Source organism: Rhinolophus sinicus, linkage group LG05, assembly GCF_036562045.2.
Source record: "Rhinolophus sinicus isolate RSC01 linkage group LG05, ASM3656204v1, whole genome shotgun sequence".
NCBI classification, from domain to species: Eukaryota; Metazoa; Chordata; class Mammalia; order Chiroptera; family Rhinolophidae; genus Rhinolophus; species Rhinolophus sinicus.
The window spans coordinates 153278320-153298172 of record NC_133755.1 but is presented as its reverse complement, the minus strand read 5'-3'; the positions used below and the strand labels follow the sequence as shown (position 1 = coordinate 153298172).

Sequence of the window (19853 nt, the reverse complement as noted above, 5' to 3'; positions counted from 1 at the left end):
CTTTCAAGAATAGAACAGATTAATTAGTATACAGATAGTGGGTTTTTTGTTTGTTTTTCTTGAGGCATATTGCTAAATTTCACGAAGTTCTAAGTACTTCAGTAGGAAAATATATGTCCTTCAGGGTTTTTTTTTGTAGTTGTTAATTTGGATTTATGAATGTTCTTCAGTCAAAGAAATAAGAAATGTATATTCCAATTCCATCATAAGCCTAGTCATTAGTAGCATATATTTAATTTGGAAAAAGGAATATTGGTAAATTGTGTATTGTATTAAATTGAGTTTCACATCGTGTTGATTTACAAAGGCTAAAGACAAGAAGTCTGAGTAACTGACGTATGTCAATCAATAGATTCTATTGTTTAAGAATTGTATATGACATCAAAATTCTGAATAAAAATTATGTTTATTCAATTGTGACCACATTTATTTTATTAGGTATTTTACAACAATGAATAAAGTATGCACTTTTCAAAAGAAGCAAGTTAAATGCGGCACATGGTGAAAGCACTTCAAGCTGCTGGAGAAGTAGCAAACTGTAAACTACTTCACTGTAGTAATAGGCGTATAGCATTATTTTCCTCCGGATGAAATAATGTGTTGCTGTTTTCATTGTCGGTATAAAGTCCTTTTTAAAATACTTATGTCTTAAATAGCTATTAACACAAAAACCCTTTCTACTCCAGCAGACTTATGTGAAAAGAAAGGATAATAAGCCCTGATGCAGTTCTCAGGTTTTTCCTAAGGGAAGAAGTGGAAAGAGGCTGGAAGGTTTCAGAACAAGCAAAGTCAGTGAAGTAGAGAGTAAATCCAAATATTCGGCAAATGATAAATAAACCATAAAGGAGACACGCCAGCTGTTCCCACTGGAAAGTTACCGGACGTTTATTTTGGTTCAAGTTTTATTTCTGCATAACTAAGGAACAATAAGTTTTTTATGGGGGAAGGGTTCTTATTCTTTATTACATGATTAAGGAACAGTGAGTTATCAATGTAGGCGCGTGTCTCCTTAGGGCGCTTGTTTCTACAGTCCCCCTTCTTCCTACCGGCCACCGCTCCGGTGGGACCTCCACCACGGGAACATAACCCCAGGACCCCAGTTCTCGGGCAGCGGGGATTCTCTGCGCTCGTCCTCTATGATCCCGCCACACAGCTTGCCAAACTCTCGCATCTCAAATTCCGATTTCTGGAACAGGACAGCGAACCGCGCCGGGTCGCGTTTCCCGCCTGGGCTCTCCTCCATCAGTGGCGGGCGGCGGGGCCCCGCAGCGAACAAAGGCGGCGAGGGGCGCGGGGCGCGCGGCCGGGACTGGCGCGCGTCTCTCCGGCAGGAGGCGGCGGCGGCGCCGCGCCCGAGCCCGCATTCCTGAGAAGCGCCGGAGCCCGCCGGACGACGTCACCCCCGGCTCCGCCTCCATCCCTCCCCGAGCAAAGTAACTCTTGACTAACAGGAGCAGTCTCTGGCCAGCCATGGAGAGCTGCCGCCACGGCCGGCCGGCGACGTGGGCTCCCCAGACGTAGTTTGGCTACTACGAAGGGAAAAGTGCTGGCGGGCAGCTGTGCACTTCCCGCCCTTATCCCGCGAGGTCCGGCGGTCATCTCAGTCGTGGATTTCGCTGCGATCCCCTCGGCAGCTCTTTGCAAAGCTGCTTGAAACTTCTCCCAAAGTCGACATGGATACAGCGGCAGCGGCGCTGCCTGCTTTTGTGGCACTCTTGCTCCTCTCCCCTTGGCCTCTCCTGGGATCGGCCCAAGGCCAGTTCTCCGCAGGTGAGTGACCCCGACGACTGCCTCCGGCCACGGGCTCGCGACGGGGTGCAGTGGCTCCTCGCCAGGGCCGGGGACAAGGATTTGGGGAAGCTTTCGCAGCCAGGTGAGGGGGCACAGGGAAAGATGTCCCCAGAGTTTGTGCCAGGTGGGACGCGGGGCCCCGGGCTGGGCGTCTCTTGGACCAGGTAACTTTTGTCTTCGCGATCCATTGTTCCTTTCTGAGGCTTGCTCCGGGCACAGGCTGGCCGAGCAGTGCGGGAGTGAGACATGGCTTTTCTTGGGAAACTGGTAGCTTCGGCGTCCAGTGCAGGCAGCACGGCGCTGGGGAAGAGAAAGAAAAAGTAGTTACGACTCCGGGGACGGCTACTCTGCTGCTAGCGGTACAGGCTTGTTTCTCTCTGCTACTAGTGTTCAAAAAAATTTCCCCGGGAAGCCATTGTCAGAAACGTGGGGACTCCAAGGGTCTGACCTCGGCGCGCTTTGCCAGGTGCTTTTTGTCCCGGGAATAACCTCCCTGGACTATTGTCTAACTACTTCCCCGTCCCTCCCCCAGTCCCTTTCTCCTCCCCCACTGTTGGGCTGCTCCAGGCTTTGCCCTGAGGGTCAGGGAACTGCGTGGAGCAGGTTCCGTGTGTTTCTTGTTTTGAAATATGATTCTAAGGATCCACACCGAGCGGTCCTAGCCGGTCCGGGAAGCCTCATCAGCCCGGTGGTAGCCGGTTCTTCGAGCTGAGCCACCACGAAGCTGGCCCAGCTGCTCCCAGAGCCGGCCTGGGTGATGGGGGCTGCAAATGACTTCTGCCCCCCCACCCCACCCTGAGAACCCAAAAGGAGGGATGCGGTGCGGTCTCCCGTGTTAACTGCTTGGGTTCTAGGTGAAGCCACTTAGAGAAGTCCGTGAAACCTCGTCTCTCGGTCCGTCCTGTGTTCCCTTCCAGTTTTGTTATCCTTCCCTTTGGTTGCTTCTTTCGTTCTCTCCTCTGGGGGCTCTGAAGTTTCACCAGGTGGACGCTGGGGAGCAGGCTCCCGGGCGCTTGTCTGCTTCCCGCCGATCCCGACAACTTTTCTAGCCAATTCACCCAGCTCAGATTGGCTGGCGAGCGCCTTGGTTCTCAGTGCAGATGGAGACACAGAGGTGGCCGAGGGGTGTCAGAAAAGACGGGGGAAGTGACAGCTGCGCTTCTGGCTGAGACCGCAGGGCATGGAAAACGAACTTACTTTGCACATGTCGGTTTCTCTCCCTGTTTTGGCTGCCCGGTTTCCAGGAAATAAACTTAAATGGTTGTGATCTAGAGCAGTGTTTATTTCCCTTTCATCCCCTCCTCCTCGTAGAACTCTATAAAAGGAGTTAGACAACAGATTCAGGGGGCAGCTTGTGTTGTGCACTCAGGCAGATTATGAAATACAGAGTGTAGAGGAAAAGCTATGTATATAGGTGATGTATACAAAGGACAACAGCTTCATGCAATGACTGATACAATGGCTCAGTTTAATTCTTTCTGGAGTAAGCATTACTGCATGCATCTCTGACGTATAATGCCCATTAGCATTGGAACTGGGCTTGATGTAAGTCATTATATGCAGGCAACTTGGAGTGAGTATTGATTTCTGCAGTGTGTATCTGCACAGAGAACCTACGCTTGAAAAAGCATGTAGTTTGTTAATTGAAAGTTTGAGTTCTACCAGTTGCATGATTAAACTTACATGTATTCAAGAGTTGCAACTATTAATGTCTCAACAGCTGATGCATATATTGTCAGCAATAGAGGAACTTCCCTTTTTTTCTTTTCAAATGTTATTTACCCTTTAACGAGCAAGTAAATAATAAATTTCCTCCAGCAGAATGTGCAGATGAACTTTTCCGATCCCTGGAGTTCAGATCTTTAATGAACAATTGTGTTCTTAGACATCTAGTTCTAAGTAATTTAACTAAATATGCGTGGCTTTTCTTTAGTGACAAAGCAAAACATTTGACTTTATGTTATATTTAAGTAAAAGAATATGCAATTCTATTATGCAGTTCTCCCAAGGCTTTATCTCAAAATTTTGCCATTCAGGACTTATATATATGCCCAGAAATGAATGACTTTTATTTCCATAGTTAAAAGTCAAATTATAGATCTGCTTTTCACCATAAATTAAAAGTTTGTTTTGTAAAGAAATCTGTTTTCTGGCTATCCTAAGTCATTTGGTATTCTACTGTCATCAGATTTTTTTGAAAGATTTGTTGCAAAGATATGGATTCAGGGATTGGAGGTGTATTTCTTGTTACTGTTCCCCCCCTCCCGCCCTCGCCACCCTCCATTACATTCTACTTTAAATGAACTCTTAGTTCTTTTGAAAAAAATCTAAATAAAAACACTTTAAAGTCTAAAACAAATATGTGTTCATAATTTTGAAATAACCTGTTAAATATGTTTTTTAAATCACACCCATTTAGTCCAATTTACCACTTTTAGATATTATCATGTGGTTCCTAATGTAGTAACCTTCAAATTTTTGAAGATTGAGGGTTGTTGGATCTTTGCTATATGTACTCATGTAGTCTGCTTTGTTTAAACCACAAATTTAAGAATATTTTCATCATTGTGACTTTTATCTTAGTTTTTGGAGTTAAAGTGTAAAAATGCTGCATGGGGAGCCTCTTTCAAACCACACTTCCTATAAATATCAACTTATATTTATATTCTTTCAGTTTAATCTCTCACTTAAAATTACATCAGTGTCATGTTATATCTGGGGAAACAGGCATAGAAGCACAAATATGCCCTGGAGTTTATTCACTGGATTGTGTAGCTGTTATCTCTTGATATAAAAATGTAAGACATTTTTCTGTGTCAGGACTCAGATGACTGACAAAAATCAGTCACAGATGAAGTAACTTGGAAACTCAACTTTCTCATCTGTAAAATGGGGTTAATACCCATCCTGACCTTTCTTTCCACCTGGTTTGGATAAAGATCCTATCCAATAATGCATGAACTGGCACCATGAATTGTAAAGCATCATGCAGCTGTCTGGGGTGTAATCATCATATATTAAGGTAGCTAAATTCCTTGCCTTCAGTCTTTACTTGCCCGTGCACTCTCTCCTAGTGAGTACAGGCTGTTCAAGATTGTGTATGTCTCACTTTGCCAGTCATTTATTTTAATCAGTATTAAACATAAACAACCCATATTGGCTAGACCATCATTTTATTAGCACAGTGAGAGAAATTATCCTTTTTTATTTTATTTTATTTTATTTTTACTTATGTCGTGCAAATCTTTACTTGAACTAATAAACCTATGCACTATTAATATTCCTTCAATAGTATGCTAATTATAGAAGAAATATAGCTTAAGTTAATTTCTTTAGCTGTTTGTTCAACTGTTGGTAGTTCAACTTTTTCATCTCAGAGTGGAGAAAAATATGCAGCTTTTTAGGTGCAGTCTTATCAATGACCTAGAGAGGGACTATTGTCTCTCTGGTATGATGTGAGCCTAGAAATGCAGCTGAGGATCCTGCCTCGAATATAGTCCCTGGCATGTTACACTAAGCGTGCACTCACTTGATTTCTGAGGACCTTGCAACTCATCTAAGCAGCGCCTCTTTCCTAGTGTCTGATGCCTTGATGTCTCTGTATGCGAAGTAATAGATTATTTCTCTTATGCTTATTACCTGCTAGGACTTTACATCAGAGACAGCTTGTTGTAAGGTTTGCCTTTTAGTTTCCGGGTTTGGATTGGCCAGAATCCCTTGGTCCCTCAATTCATTAAAACTCCAAATTCTAATCACTAGTAATGATATGTAACTGGATATTCCCAGGACTGGTTTTTCTCTCACTAGTGCCCTTATATTTGACTCTGTTGATTTTCCTAGATTGCAAGATATCATTTTGTGTCTGGTCTACCCAGATGGGAAGAGGCAGGTCTGGCTGCACTTGGGCTTTGGCAAGTGTACTGCTGACAGCTCTTCTCTTTGTATTCATAAATGGGAATTGGAGAAATAAATCAAGCCCTCTGCCACTCCTCCCCTCTCCCACTCTCCTTCCCATTCCTCTCTATCAGCAACAAAGCCCCACATGCACATACACAAAATCACAACCTTTTTGTTTTCACCAAGTATCTTTTATTGCTGGACATGTTCTGAAAACCTGGAAATAATGACTTGACCCCTACCCAGCGCAAACACCAATCCTCCCACCAAATCTCATAGTTCTAGCAATGATAGTTTACTACATGTTTTTATGGCCTTTAAAAAAAATCTAATTCATGTAATGTGGTCCTATGTAGACAGACCATGTGGTTGCCTTCTAATACTTTGAAATGCACTCTTCTAGGTCTGCTTAAGGTGTGGTATTAAAAACAGTGTAAGTCATGCTATTTAAATATGGATCTGCTACTCAGATGCATGACAAATGCTGTCCTCATCTCTCCCACGGTGTCCCATTTCCCCTGTGTGCTCTTCATGTGGGCCGGAAGAGGAATTCTGGAAGACTGAGAGCAGGAAACATCAAGAGAGTTTACAGATTGTTCTTACAGAAAAAACAAAGAACACTTGGGAGTTTGTGTGTGCCTGTGTGTGAGTGTGTGTGTTTGATCTTTAATTTTCCAAAGAAGAAAAAAAGCTGTATTTTTGACTTGTTTATTAGACTCATCCTTTGCCTTTGTCCAACCACATTCATTTCTAAAACTTTCCCTTTGTGTTTTCCTCTCAGACTGTACTCTTTGATCATATGTATCTGGTTTGTGTTCCTTTATCAAATGGTGTTTCTCTTGGCCTAAAAAGGTTATAATTGCTTTTGAACATGACTTGGTTTTTTCATCAAAACTCATGCTGCTTGTCGTAGTTACTAAATGATGATATTTTGGCATCATGTCTTAAACTGGTATTTGAAGACTAAGTATGTAGATCAGTCAGGCTAGTTTTTATTTTGATTAAAGCCAGAAACTTTCAAATCCATGAAATAATCTTTTAACGTCACACAATATTTATTTGTGCTTATACCGCTATATCTCTGAATGGAAGAGAAAGTTTAAGTTCCTTTTTGTAAATAGGAATAGACATTTTGAGTACTACATTAGCTGATATTTTGAGCTGAGTGAGATAAGTTATACACAGCTATGCTTTGGAAAACTTCTAAAAAAACTATGTATGAATGTTTGATGTCAGTGTGAGCTCCAGGGGTAGATAGTTTACAAACCTCAAACTCCATCTTAGTGGAAATGTGTGTTATGGAAAATGTTCTTAAAGAAGAAACATGGTTCCACATAAAAGGTTTTATGAGTTCCATGGAGATTCTGTTGTGAGAGATATATTTTCTTTCCTGTGGTATTCTTGGGGGAATTCTTTTGATTGCAGTTAATATTCTAGTAATAAGACTGAAATTCCATAATTAAAAAACAGTTAGTTTTGTGAGGCTTGTCAGATGGTTGAGGCTCCGGGAGAGCCTCGGGCCTGGGATAGAAGGATCGCATTGATCCTGATGTGGAACGTTGCCATTTCCCCACTTAACTCTGGCTGTGTTTTTTGGCATTCTCCTCTGTGACTTGATAATCCATAAAAATTACAAGTGGCTTATTTTGTCACTTGTAATTGTTTTAGGAGCAAATTAAGTAGTCCTTAATGAAATAATCCATGTTTCCACTTTATAAGATTGTAGAGCGCTGTTAATAACAAAGATGAACAGGGCAGTTCTAGCTGAATCCTACTCCAGGCACCACTCTAGAAATTATTTTCATAAGAGGAACTCAGAAATAAAGCCAAATAAAATTGTTGAGTTTATTGTTTGCATTAATTTTGTTGGGAAAGCTGAAAGGTGCAAATATGTACACACACATACACACCTTAACAATGATGGAATATCATTGTCCAAAAGGTCAGGTGACAAGGAAGCTAAGAACATCTAGAGATGAGGTTAAACCCCTATAACTTTTATTCTTGAGAAGAGTATTGAAAATAGATAATTATTTTCTTTATTTTATAGGTGAAGAAACTGAAATGGAAAAGAATTATGTAGTATACAATACATTGTACTATACTATACTTCTAATGAGAACATAATAAATCTTCCTCCAGATTTGTGTCTATTTATATAAACCCTCCACAATGCAGCCTGCTCTTTAACTGGCTGATTGTAGGCTGGTTCTCCAAGCTCCATCCAGGGCAACAGCTGACCAGCTACAGAAATACCCCTAAGCCTCCTTAGGCAGTGGGGTTAGTACTTAGCAGCTGTGAAAGTGGCAGGCTGGTCTCAGCTCCTTGATAGGAGAGGTGATTCGCCTTAGCAAATTTGAGAGCAGAGAGGAACTAAGGCGCTCCCTGCCCATCTAGGGCTTGATGGCTGATTATGTCATGCTCGTTGGATCCCTCACATGCAAGGTGCCCTAGAATTTTGCAACTTGAATTGCTGTCCGTGGATCAGCAGCATCAGCAACACTTGGAAACTTGTGATGATTTTGTGGTTACTCTCAGAGCCCACCCAGATGGACTGACTCAGGGTCTGCAGTTTAGTAAAATCTCCAGGTGATTTGCCTGAACATTTAATTTTGAGGAACACTGCTCTAGGACAAAAAAACAAAACAAACAAGCAAACAAAAACCAGCTTGAAAATAATTGCCACATGCACTTTACTGTAGCATTCTAAGTATTGTGAAAGGATTAATTATAACATGAAATGAATTTCCTTGGGATCGTATTTCTGATCAGTATTTACTTAACTGTAATTTAACACCCCAGACACATCAAAGCAATATCATATAGGTCTTTTTTTTTAAAAGAATACTCACAATTTTGAAATAAATATTTTCATAATAAAAATGAGGCTAAATAGTTTGGGTTATGGATAGTGTTGTATAAGAATATTTAAAGGTAAACATATTGCCTGAGGGACCAAACAAGATTCATACCAGTCATTTTTACTTAGCATATTGATATGTCAATACAGGAGATAGTATTTCCTATGACAATACTAGTAGCAGCAATTTCTTGTTTTGTATTTCTCGTTTTCTTCTAAGGGTAATTTAAGGATCTTTGTAGTAAGGAGCTCGTTTATAGGACAGTCAAACATAGTGAATGGGAGTTAGATAGACTACATTAAATATCACTGGGGTTCTTTTTACGATCTTTTGTATTCATATGTAAGAACTGAGATCCTTGTCAGTTTTCTCAAGAGAAAAATGATGATGTCATAGACAGTGCACACTCTTCATGTCAAAACACAATTTTACTTGCATTTTATAGCTTGCTTTAGCAGTTTTTAGGAAATGAATTTTCCCAGAAGACCTAATTGCCTTCTTATTAATGAGCCTGTAAGTGTGTTTTGTTATCCATTTACTATTCTAAATGTGTCGACTTTTGCTGGCTGTTTCAACAGTGAAGTCTCTGATTAAATCATGGCTGCTATATTTGTTTTTGCCATTCACTAGTGATTCAGAAAATACTGGCATAATGACATGGTTATGGCAGAGACTAATAAAAAACCAAGAAGAATAAATTAATGTTAACTCATAAGAGTTGGTTGTATTGTGATATCGGGAGCTGGAGTTTCGGGTAATAATACTGAGCATAATTCTCTATATATTTGATACTGTAATCGAAAGTCTGCTTAACCTGTATTGTTTGAAATACAAAATCAATAGTTCTGGATGGATAAATAAACTACAAATCAGTGATTTCCACATTTACCTAATATAGGCACTGGTGTTTAAAGGAAGATGTCTCATTGATGGAGAGAAACTCTGAAAGGTACTTCCACACGTCTTCAAGAGCTTCAGAGTTGAAGGCTTTGACTCTTCTTTTTCTAATTTCATTTCAAATTCTAGAGCTTGCCTTTTATACCAGTTCTACTTTTATCCCTATCAGCAATAATTAGGCTCACTGATTCTGGTGCCCATTGGAGAGGAGAGATAGTTCTAAGGCAATTGCAAAAACAACAATAGAAACTGCTATTTGCTAAGTGCCTATGACCCTCCAGGCCTTATGACCAATGGTTTACATAATTTTAAATTCTCAAGATAATCTTTAAGATTGAAGTTACTTTCATTTTGCAGCTTGAGGCCAAGAGAGGTTAAGTAATAACTTGCCTTAGGTGACAGTGTGTGAGGAACTGGTAGAGCCAAGGTGCATTATTGAATAATACACACATGTAGCAATTTTTAGACATTTTGGGGGGTCACATATTGGCAGAAAATGCAACCGAGACTGGTTGCAACAAAAAAGGAATTTATTCTCTCTTCCAATGACAGTTCAGGTGGAGCTTCACGTAGGAGTTCACATAATTCCTTTGATATGATATGTCTGTGCCTGCTCAACCTAGCTAGCTCTGGGGCGCTCCAGGACCTTTGTTCTTGGGCCCCATATGTAGAGACAAGGTAGCTTCAGCAGCTCTCATGTCACAAGATCCCAGGTTTTAGTCTGTTAGGAAAACGTGAACTTATGTGCTGATTGCCCCTGAAAAGCCCTGCGGTCCACTCTGATTAGATTCAGTGAATCACGTGTCCAACCCCTGAATCAAAAGTCTCTGACTGAGGGGAAGTTTGCTAATTGGCTTAGTTCACTAGGATTCTGGGTTCAGCCCTAGGTCCCCAATCAGATCACACAGACTGATAGGGGGACTGTGGGTCAAATCATCAGTTGTCAACAGGTACTAGGGGATTGGGTTCTGGAAAGGCAACTGACTACAGTCAAAGCAAACAGAGGGCAGTGCTACCTGTGTGTGTATTTATGATCCTTCTGAGAGGAAGAAAACAGGCGGTGGGGAAAAGACAGCTGGATCACATGGTTCCCTGCTCTGGACCACTAGGTTGTGGCATCAGGAAGACACGGTCGTCTAAGCCTTAGTCTCTAAGGGGAAGTAGGTGGAGGAGGAAGAGGAAAGGCAAATTGCACCAGCTAGGTTTGTGTACATTGCAGATCAGTTGTTCATAATTTAGGGAGGTTTTTTTTCTTTTTCTTTTTTTCTTTTTGGTTTTCCCCTTTAAGCCCTGCTTTAAAGCATGTATATATTTTTAAAATTTTCTATTAGTACTTTTTTTGGGCCTCAGTATTTAAGTCCAACATTAAAAATTGACAGAACTTTTGAGTGCTAAGTTGGACCTTATAAACTGATATTTCTTCTTTTGATATAATTTGCCCAAAGTCATACCGCTTGGAAGAATTTGAGATCAAGCTCAGTATTTCGATTCATAGGTCACTGTTACAACATATACATTGTTTTGCTTAATGGTAACTTATATAGATAATTATTGTTTATAGTTTGTATTCTGAAGTTCTGAAACAATGTTCCCAAAAGCAAACCTGACTTATTTATGTATCCTGATGGATTTATTTATACATATGTGCACGATAGGTGTTTGGATGTATGTATTTATTTATTTTTAATAGAAACCAACACTGTGATAAATGATACTAATTGACACAAATAAAACCTAATAACTCTTCACTTTGGAAACTAATTTCGAAAAACTCAAGAGGTGAAGGTGAGCTTGCTTATAATTTTGATCTTCTCACCTCTGCTGCCTAACTTTATAATGCATATGTGAACAACATGGGGTATTCAAAAGAGGAGCTGTAAGAAGGTACTGAATAATGAATAGAATGTAGAGAAGTAGCAGCTGTTGGCCCAGCCTCCCTTCTCACAATGAGAGGTTTATCGGCTTGTGTTAGATACCCGTCTGTGCTAGTGGCCGAAAGCTGGGTGTCACTGAAGACCAGGGGCCCAAATGTAGCTGTGCCAGTTTAGATCACCATATCATCCATCCCTAGGCACTTGCTAATGTCCCTTCTTTGGCCAGAGCTGCTGGCCTGGAACATAGGGGCAAGATGGTGATCCTGGAGGATGGCTTATTGACTTACACTGGAGGTTTATTATCACACACCTTTTTGTGTGTTATCTAAATAAATTGATGAGCTAATTGTTTTCTTCCCTGTGTATTGCCTACTTTCTCTATGACTTTTTTTTTTTTTAACTTGTTATATCCTTGTCAGGTGTGATAACTGTGACTCCTGAAAGATGAAGTTTGTAGTAATTTGTCTAACATTAGACAATATTAGGCAGGTTGAAACAGTGCTATCTAATGTTGAATTCACTGTTGCTTCTTTATCTAAACTCACACTTAAATACTTAGGAGATACATGCAGTGAAGGGGTTGGCAACAGCCTACATCAGAGAGAGCAAAGGGCTTCTTTGGAGATCTATGTACAAAGCCATTTTAGTGCACATAGCATTGGGTTTACCATAAGGCTGTACACACAAAAAGCTAGAAGCCTACCAAAAAATAATAATGCAAAAATTTGCCACAATGATAGTAAAATGCCACCAAATGGAATTTCCTCTAAGTTGAATAATCCAAAGTGGAAACAAGTTGTGCTGAGGCGGGAGCTTATGTGATTTCTGGAGGCTCACGGTCACTCTCCCCCAGGAAACAGGATCAGGAAGGTTGGGGGGCACCCGCACAGAGGACAGTATGTGTTAATGTGCCTTCACAGCGTGAGCATTCGCATGCAGAGCCCCTGGTTATTTGGCTGCAGATTCCTGTTTGTTGTGACCTACGGATGCTTGTCAACTGCCGCTGTTGCCCTGACTCTCATCAGCCTTCTCTCTGCTGCTTCAGTGGCGCGCACTGTCCAGAGCCGTGGGCAGCTACTGGAGAGGGAGGCTAGGCACCAGTAGAGAGAACTGGCCAGGAATCAGGGCGGACCATGACCAGCCTGGAACTGCCCCTGCACCTGCGCCCTGGAAGCAGGGTAAATTCTCTTCCAGGTGCTGTGGCCATTTATTTTGAAGGAGGCAACAGGATGGTCATTTAAATACACCCCTTTGCCCTGCCAGGAAATAGAGATTTCAAATATCTGTACCAAAAGAGGTCCACATGACTTCCAGTGTGTGAATTAAGGAGAAGAGTTAATTTGGGCGATGTGCAAATATTTTCTATCTCAGCAAAATAAAAATTGACAAACTACATAGACCCAAGCTTCAAAAGTAGGAATTTGCAAAACCACTTTGTTTTGATTAAGTCACTCACATTTTGTTCCCATTTTATCTTTAAGCAAAGGACACTCATAGAATATATAGCATAATTTTAAGCTCACAGACTTTGGAACCTCACTGTCTGAGGGTGAGTACTGATTCCAACATTTGTTTATTTTATTTTATTTTTTTTGCTTCATGATCTGACCCCTTTCCACAAGTGTAAAATGGAATCATTCAAATAACTATTCCAGGTGTTTTAAGGAATAATGAATTAAAGTGCTTAAAAGAGTGCCTGGCACACTAATAAAATTCATTCAATCTTAGGCAAGTTGGAGGAAGTATGAAATTTTGGGCATCCATGAACCTGCGTACCGTCTGGAGTGATTTAATCTCAGCGACAATAAGAAAACTCTAAGGTGGGAGTAAGATTAAAAAGGGGAAATAACCAGAAAGTTGAGTGAGATCTATATTACTTCTAGAAGTGTCCATCCCAGTGGGACTAATTTCCTGCCTAGGAGCAGTGCTAAGATTTCAAAATGATACCTTTAGAATTCAGCAGCAAATAAGAAAGACAGGCCTCCAGGACTGCTAAAGAATGTTGTTTTTCCAAAGGTTATAGAATGAGAAAAGGATACCCCGCACTGCCCTGGTTGCATCTGACACATGCTAAGTAAATGCGTTATTGGCATTTAGAACATCATTTACCTAGGAATTCTAGATAACTTTTTTGTTTTCTTTTTGAAGGTTTCTATTGATATTTAATCTTCTTTAGCCCTGGTTGTTTCAAATCCATTAAATCCCAAGCCACTGTCAACAGAGAAAAGCATTTTTTCGAGTCCAGCCCTGTCGGGTATGGGGCTGGCCATGTGGGGTATGGGGGTACGGGGCTGACAACTGTTAGCTCACTTGCAGGGTTGCTCTTTGCCAGTCAATCCAGAGGTTAGCCTCACTAAACTTCAACAGGGATTTCATGTTCGATTCACATTTTGGATTTTCTGTACCCTTTCATCTTCTTACTGTATCTCTTCTAGCTGTAATTGAAACAATCTTCCATTTCCCATGTGTTATACTTACGAAAATATTTTGAAAGTATCTGCAGGTATAATTAAACATTCCTGTTAATGTTCTCATCAGAGTACCTCTTTGCATTGTAGGTATGAATCTCGCTAAAAATAAGTGCTTATAGTATTCAGTTTGTCATAACAGTGCAATTTAGTATCCTGTCTGGATGCTCCTACTAATATAGATGGGTCTTTGTGATTGTGGTGGCAGCAGGTGTCTTCATAAGCTCCTCTCCATTTTGTTGACATAAGAAATGCCAAACCTGTAGAGAATTTTTATGAGTTTATTTGAGCCAAGCTGATGACATATGCCAGGGAGCAAGATTTCAAATGCTCCAGAGAATAACAGTTTTGCAGCTTCCTTTATGCATTTGAAATTAAGGAGGGGATTATAAGGAAGATTGGAGAAAGCAAGGGAGGGATTGGATTAAAGGATAGTTAAGATTATGTGCTCTCTTGAGCATTAATACCCCCTTGGAAGAGTATTACTTCTGGTATTTCAAAGGCGCGTTAACTAGATGCATGAGAACAAGGCACAGGGCTTGCTTAGGGCAAAGAATAAAATTGTAGTAAAGAAGTTGTATGCCTGGGGCATGACTACCCACATGACCTGCCCAGTTAGGAATTGATCAGATCACCCCGTGAGGTTACTTTCCGTGGAACCCCTTTTGTCATCCACAGTTTACATATTTTCTTAAGGAGTTGTCCTTATGGTGCACTGTCGGGGAGGAAAATATCCCTTCTATTCCTCAAGGTTCTTCTGGCTGAATTCATATTCAAATTAACATGAGACACATTAGGGAAAAAAAAGAAAGTTTAACAACATGTCTACCTCGTGTACACACATGAGACCCAGGAACACTGAATAGCTCACCAAAATGGCAGAAGCCATCACCTTGAATACTATGTATAGACAAAAAATGATTTTGGGGGTGGTGAGTAAGTTAGGAGAGGTTACCAGAAAAAGCCTAGAAAACAAGGGTAAGATTATTATGCAGATTTAAATACCTGCCTTCTCCTGGATTAGTGGAGGCAGGTCTGGTACCCTGAGAGAAACACCCTTACAGATGGAGATTTCCCTTACAAATGTAAATATCTTTCTTTTTTTTTTTTTAAACAAAAGGTAACTTCTACTTTGTTTTCAGCACTTCTCCCAGATCTGCTATTTCTTAAAATTAACCAGCCTAACATAATCAATATCCCAAAGAGGCATATTTTGGGGTAGCAAACTCAAACCTCCTTAAACATTATTTGTCCAGATTCATAGTCGATAAAAAGGAGAATTAGTAAACTTCTATAGCACATATAAACTTAAATATTGAACCATTCAAAAAAGGGGATGCATACCTGGTCTGCATGTTCTAGGCTCCATAATCATGATCCAGTTATTATTTGGAAGCAGACTGGTCGTTTCATATATCGCAACTAATATCTAAAGCAGGGATGTCAAAACTGTGGCCCGCTAGCCAACTGCGGTCCGCAATCCATTGTTAATTGGCCCGCAGCAAATTCCAAAAATATATTTAGTTTACTTAAATAAACCAGGTGAGGCAATGCGTACTTCACCTCGAATGAGTGGCCCGGCTGTTTGAGTATTTTATCGCATATGGCCCTTGGTGAAAAACTTTGAAAAAAGTTTGGACACCCCTGATCTAAAGGATACTGGAGCAGGAAAAGATTGGGTATGGCAGACCTGTGTATGAAATGAAAATACTATGTGATATACAGTATACTTTGTGGACAAAAAAAGGGTTGCTATAATGAATAATGGATTCCTAACTGGGCTACAAGTCCTGTGCATTGTTCTCGTGCATCTAAGTTAATAGCTTGAAGTTGGTTAACTTCGGTTAACCCTGAGGGTTAACCACCCTTAAGAAAGCACATAATCCTGTAATCCAATTCCTGCCTTGCTTTCTTCCACTTTCCTGTAATCTTCCTTACATCCCCTCCTTAATTTCAAATGCATAAGAGAAACTGCAAAGCTGTTATTCTCTGGAGCATTTTAGATCTTGATTCCGGGCAATTGTCATCACTTTGGGCTCAAACTCTTAAATTCTTTACAGGTTTGGACATTTCTTATGTTGAGAACTTGATAATATATACAGGAACTATAAATTCTAACAGTGTAGTTCAGACCGTGGCTTCCCATCTTTCTGCATGAGGGAGTTGGAGAAACCCATAAACCAGCAAATATTACAGCAGATCTCTCCAGAAGAACCCAGGTGCTCTGACACCTTACTGTACGGCAGTCTCTTAGATTCTGCAGAGTACATTGTGTCCTTTCTTTGCCCCTCCTTATCAGGAATGCAGATCCAAGGTGAGCCCTGGGAATAGCTTTGAGGGCTGTTGTTCATTCCTTTCTCAGATACAGGAATTTATGGGCAGTGCTTTGAATTTCCGACAGATACACGCTATTCATCTAAGGATCTATGTAAGATCTTTCCTAGTCTCTCAGCAGTTTGCTCAGAGTTTGGAGTCAGCATACTAGTAGATAGAAGCAATCTACCGACCCCCATCACTCACTCATAATTATACCACAAACTTCCCCAGTTGCCAACACATTTTAGAAAAGCATGCAATTTTATTAAAGGTGTCTCATGTTTCTTTCAAATATAGTTAAGTAAATGGGACGGGAGAAAGGAGGGGCAGGATGTCATATCAGAATTTACCTTTTCAGGTACCAGTGCCTTCAAAGCAGTAAGGGGTTTCTTTGCAGTGCAGACTTATTGTTGTTGACAACCCCCATCTGTTGTTGGGATTACAGCTGCATCAAGCATTGTCTTTTATGTGAACAATGACAAAATGATATATGTATTCTGTACATTATGGCAATAGACTTGAACTTTGATGATAGCATGTCAAATATGATATGGTTTTGAGCTTGTTAAAATAGGTGATACCAGTCTAAATTATTAGCACTTTCTTTCTGGCAATACCTTGTTGGGGCAGGCAACATTGATTTGTGCATTCGTATGATTGATTAGCATCCCTGTTAGAGAGGCTGGTGAGCTAGTGGCCTCTTCATTCAATAAGATGTGTATGACAGCTTGTCTCATTCCTTTCACGTTAATTCGGTGAAGTTCACCAAGTACAGGCATATTTCCCTATATTGTGCTTCACAGTTGGTGGTGGTTTACACAGTGAAGGCAGGATCTACCACCAGCAAAATGATTGTGACTCGCTTTATTGCGATACTCCGTCGTGATGATCTGGAACTGAACTCGCAGTACCTGAGGTTTGCCTGTATTTAACGGGTGTCCATTTTCTGACAGGCTGTATGTTGAGCACACAGGGCAAACAGATGAAAAAGTTCAGTAAATCCCTGCCCTCAAGGACCTCACAGACTAGTTGGGGTACAATATGAGGTGTACCGTCAGAATATGGGGAAAGGACAGTCACTCACTGCTGGTGTGATTAGTTAGGCCTTTCTGAATCAGAAGCCCATCAGCGACAAAATTCCCAAGAATGGGTACACAGTGCTCATGGAAAAATTAGTAAGGAATGGTGATGGTGGGAAATGTTTAACCATTGACTGTTCAAAAAAAAAAAAGAAAAAAACCCACCAAAGTTCCGGTTTTAGAATTTGCCAATTTCTACCATGTAAATACTCCCACTGTCCTCACGATATCATTGCTGATTTCAAATTACCAATGTGATATCATTGAACAGAGCTGGGAAGAGATGTGAAGTAACACACTATTGTATAGTAATTCCACCATAGCAATGTAAGAGAACTACATAACCTCAAGAATAGGCTATAATATAGTTATGGTAAATGTAGTAAAACAATTAAGAAGTGATGACTTTTAAGTCAATACCTCTGTTTTAAGTATTCATATAATCTATTCAAATGTAAATTTTATAATCGAGTTTTTAACAAAGGTTGTGATGAACAAGCACCTCAACTGTTACAATTGCTGAATATTTTAACAGTTGACGGTCAGGAGCTGGTATAAACTGGCTCCATCCAGCACACCTCAATGCATTGTAATCTTGCAGATGGGTGTGAGGGGTCCTGTCTTTATTATGGGCTCTTCTATAACAATCTTCCAATGGAGCAGGATTTAGAATGAGAAAGACTAGTCCATGTTGAAATCCACTAGGGAAGACTTAGTTATTAATAAGGTTTAGGTTCATAGATGTAAAAAAAATGTAGATGTCAGAAGACTTTTGGAGCATCCATTACAGAACGTAATCTCAGGAAAAGTCCCAAGAAGAAGAATGTCTTTATGCTTAACTCAAATTTCTTCACAGCACAGGATGAATATCTTCGGTCTTAGGTGTTGGTGTGAGTAGTTAAGCTCTCCTTAAGGGCTGTTTACTTAGATCCCTGCTAAGTCTATTTAAAGACTAAGCTTCTAAAGGCCTTTGAATTATGTACCCTTTTAAGCTAAGCACCATCTTTTCCAGAATATTACGCAGTAGGTGGTGGGCTTCCAGCCAATATAACTTGAAAATTACTATACAATTCTTGTAATAACATACCTTTTGTGGCCCACAAGAGCACCCAGAATTTGAGAAATATTGGAAGAATAAACATTGTCAGTGAAAGTGAATGGATTTGCATCCCATTCTGCTGCTGTACATTGTTGCTTTGATGGATTTTTTTGAGTATATGAAATTAACATCTACAAAATCAATATTTAAAAAAATTAACATTCCTTATACATTTATGAGCTCTTGGCTTAATGATCTTTTATTATTTTCCAAAATTATCAATTGTTAACTAAATTTACTACTGATTATTTTACTTGAATTAAAATATTTATTATTTAGTCTCTACCAGTGTCACATACAAGTAAATGTTGTTTTAACATATACCCTGGTAACATTTATTTCTATGAGACAAAAATATTCCATACTCTGAAAAAATGTACTGTAGGTTAATCCTGCAGTGCTAATTAAAAATTTCTGTACCCTTTGTGCCCTAGTCTCTGCCCACAAAGTTATTATCTAAAAGTAAGATATCCATACTTTGCAATATATTGTAAGATATTTTTGAAATAGGCAGATCGTTAATATGTTGTGTATATATGTTTTTTTTTCCCCTTTTGGTAGGAGTGTGTGTGCATGAGTGTGTGTTTGTGTTAATTGAGTTGAATAATAAATGACAAAGTGCTGAAAAGTCCACAAGTGACCTATTGGCAAAATTGATTTATCTCTCTATGATTTTTTCTCTGCATATCTTACATAAACTCTTTCATTTCATATCTGTGGAAAAAAATCTTATCTTTCCTCATATAAGAACAATTTCAAGAATTTGGAAGCATTCCAAACTTTACAATTTAGATTCCATTACAAAATTTACCCAATCTGTTGAAAACAAAATACAGATTTTAATTCTCCTCAATTTGTGGTCTCTCTTCCTTGAAATAGGTGGGAGAAGAGATAAAGACAAATATTACTTAGTATTAATAAAATTATGGTAGTAAATTGACTGGAAGTTCTGTTTTTCTGTACTTAAATATGGTTATAAGAAAGAGTCCTATGTTAATATAAACTCCCAGAGATTTACTTTATATTATCAATTTCTGCTGTATGACCTGGGATCAGTAGACTTTAAACTCAATCTTTTACTTTTATGCCTATAATACTATAGCAATTAGTTGATATTCAGAATGATGGATGAATTAGCTAAGCATCATCAAGGAGTTAATTATGCTAGGTATATTGTAAATCATAAGGCTGGAAAGCTTATCAATACTGACCACAGTGATTGAAATGAAAGGACCTCCCACCCCCCAGGGTAATCATGTGATTGCCTCCCAATTTTGAGGTAATCACATGATTGTATTACCCAGGACAACAGATTTTAGAGCATCTGTTTTTGAAAGACAACTTAGGCTTTGTATTCCTTTGTATCTCAACTGTTTATTTAGCAGGGCTTGATTAAGATCTGTAATTCATTTCTCACAATGTTTAGTCACTTCTTCATTGAAGCCTAATGACATGACACAACAATGGTGAGCATCAGGATTTTACCCTGTTCTTCATCAGAAACTGAAGCCATTGGTATATATTTTTTCTGGGCTGTTTATATATCTTTCTAGGCTGATTTCAATGGATAT

General features: G+C 39.8%; 1 protein-coding gene across 14 annotated transcripts in view; it reads left to right on the top strand.

Annotated features, from left to right (window-relative positions):
- Positions 1–1448: 1448 nt before the first annotated feature.
- The window catches only part of PTPRK (protein tyrosine phosphatase receptor type K), a 505373-nt gene continuing 486968 nt past the window's right edge, over positions 1449–19853 (top strand). For 10 of the 14 annotated variants that reach the window (XM_019729453.2, XM_074333557.1, XM_074333556.1 and 7 more), the window contains exon 1: positions 1462–1770. In XM_019729453.2, the coding sequence (XP_019585012.1) occupies positions 1674–1770 (97 nt within the window). In that variant the 5' untranslated portion in view covers positions 1462–1673. Of the gene's footprint in view, positions 1771–19853 lie in introns of all 14 variants that reach the window. The other 4 variants (XM_019729452.2, XM_074333558.1, XM_019729449.2 and 1 more) reach the window with 2 other exon arrangements.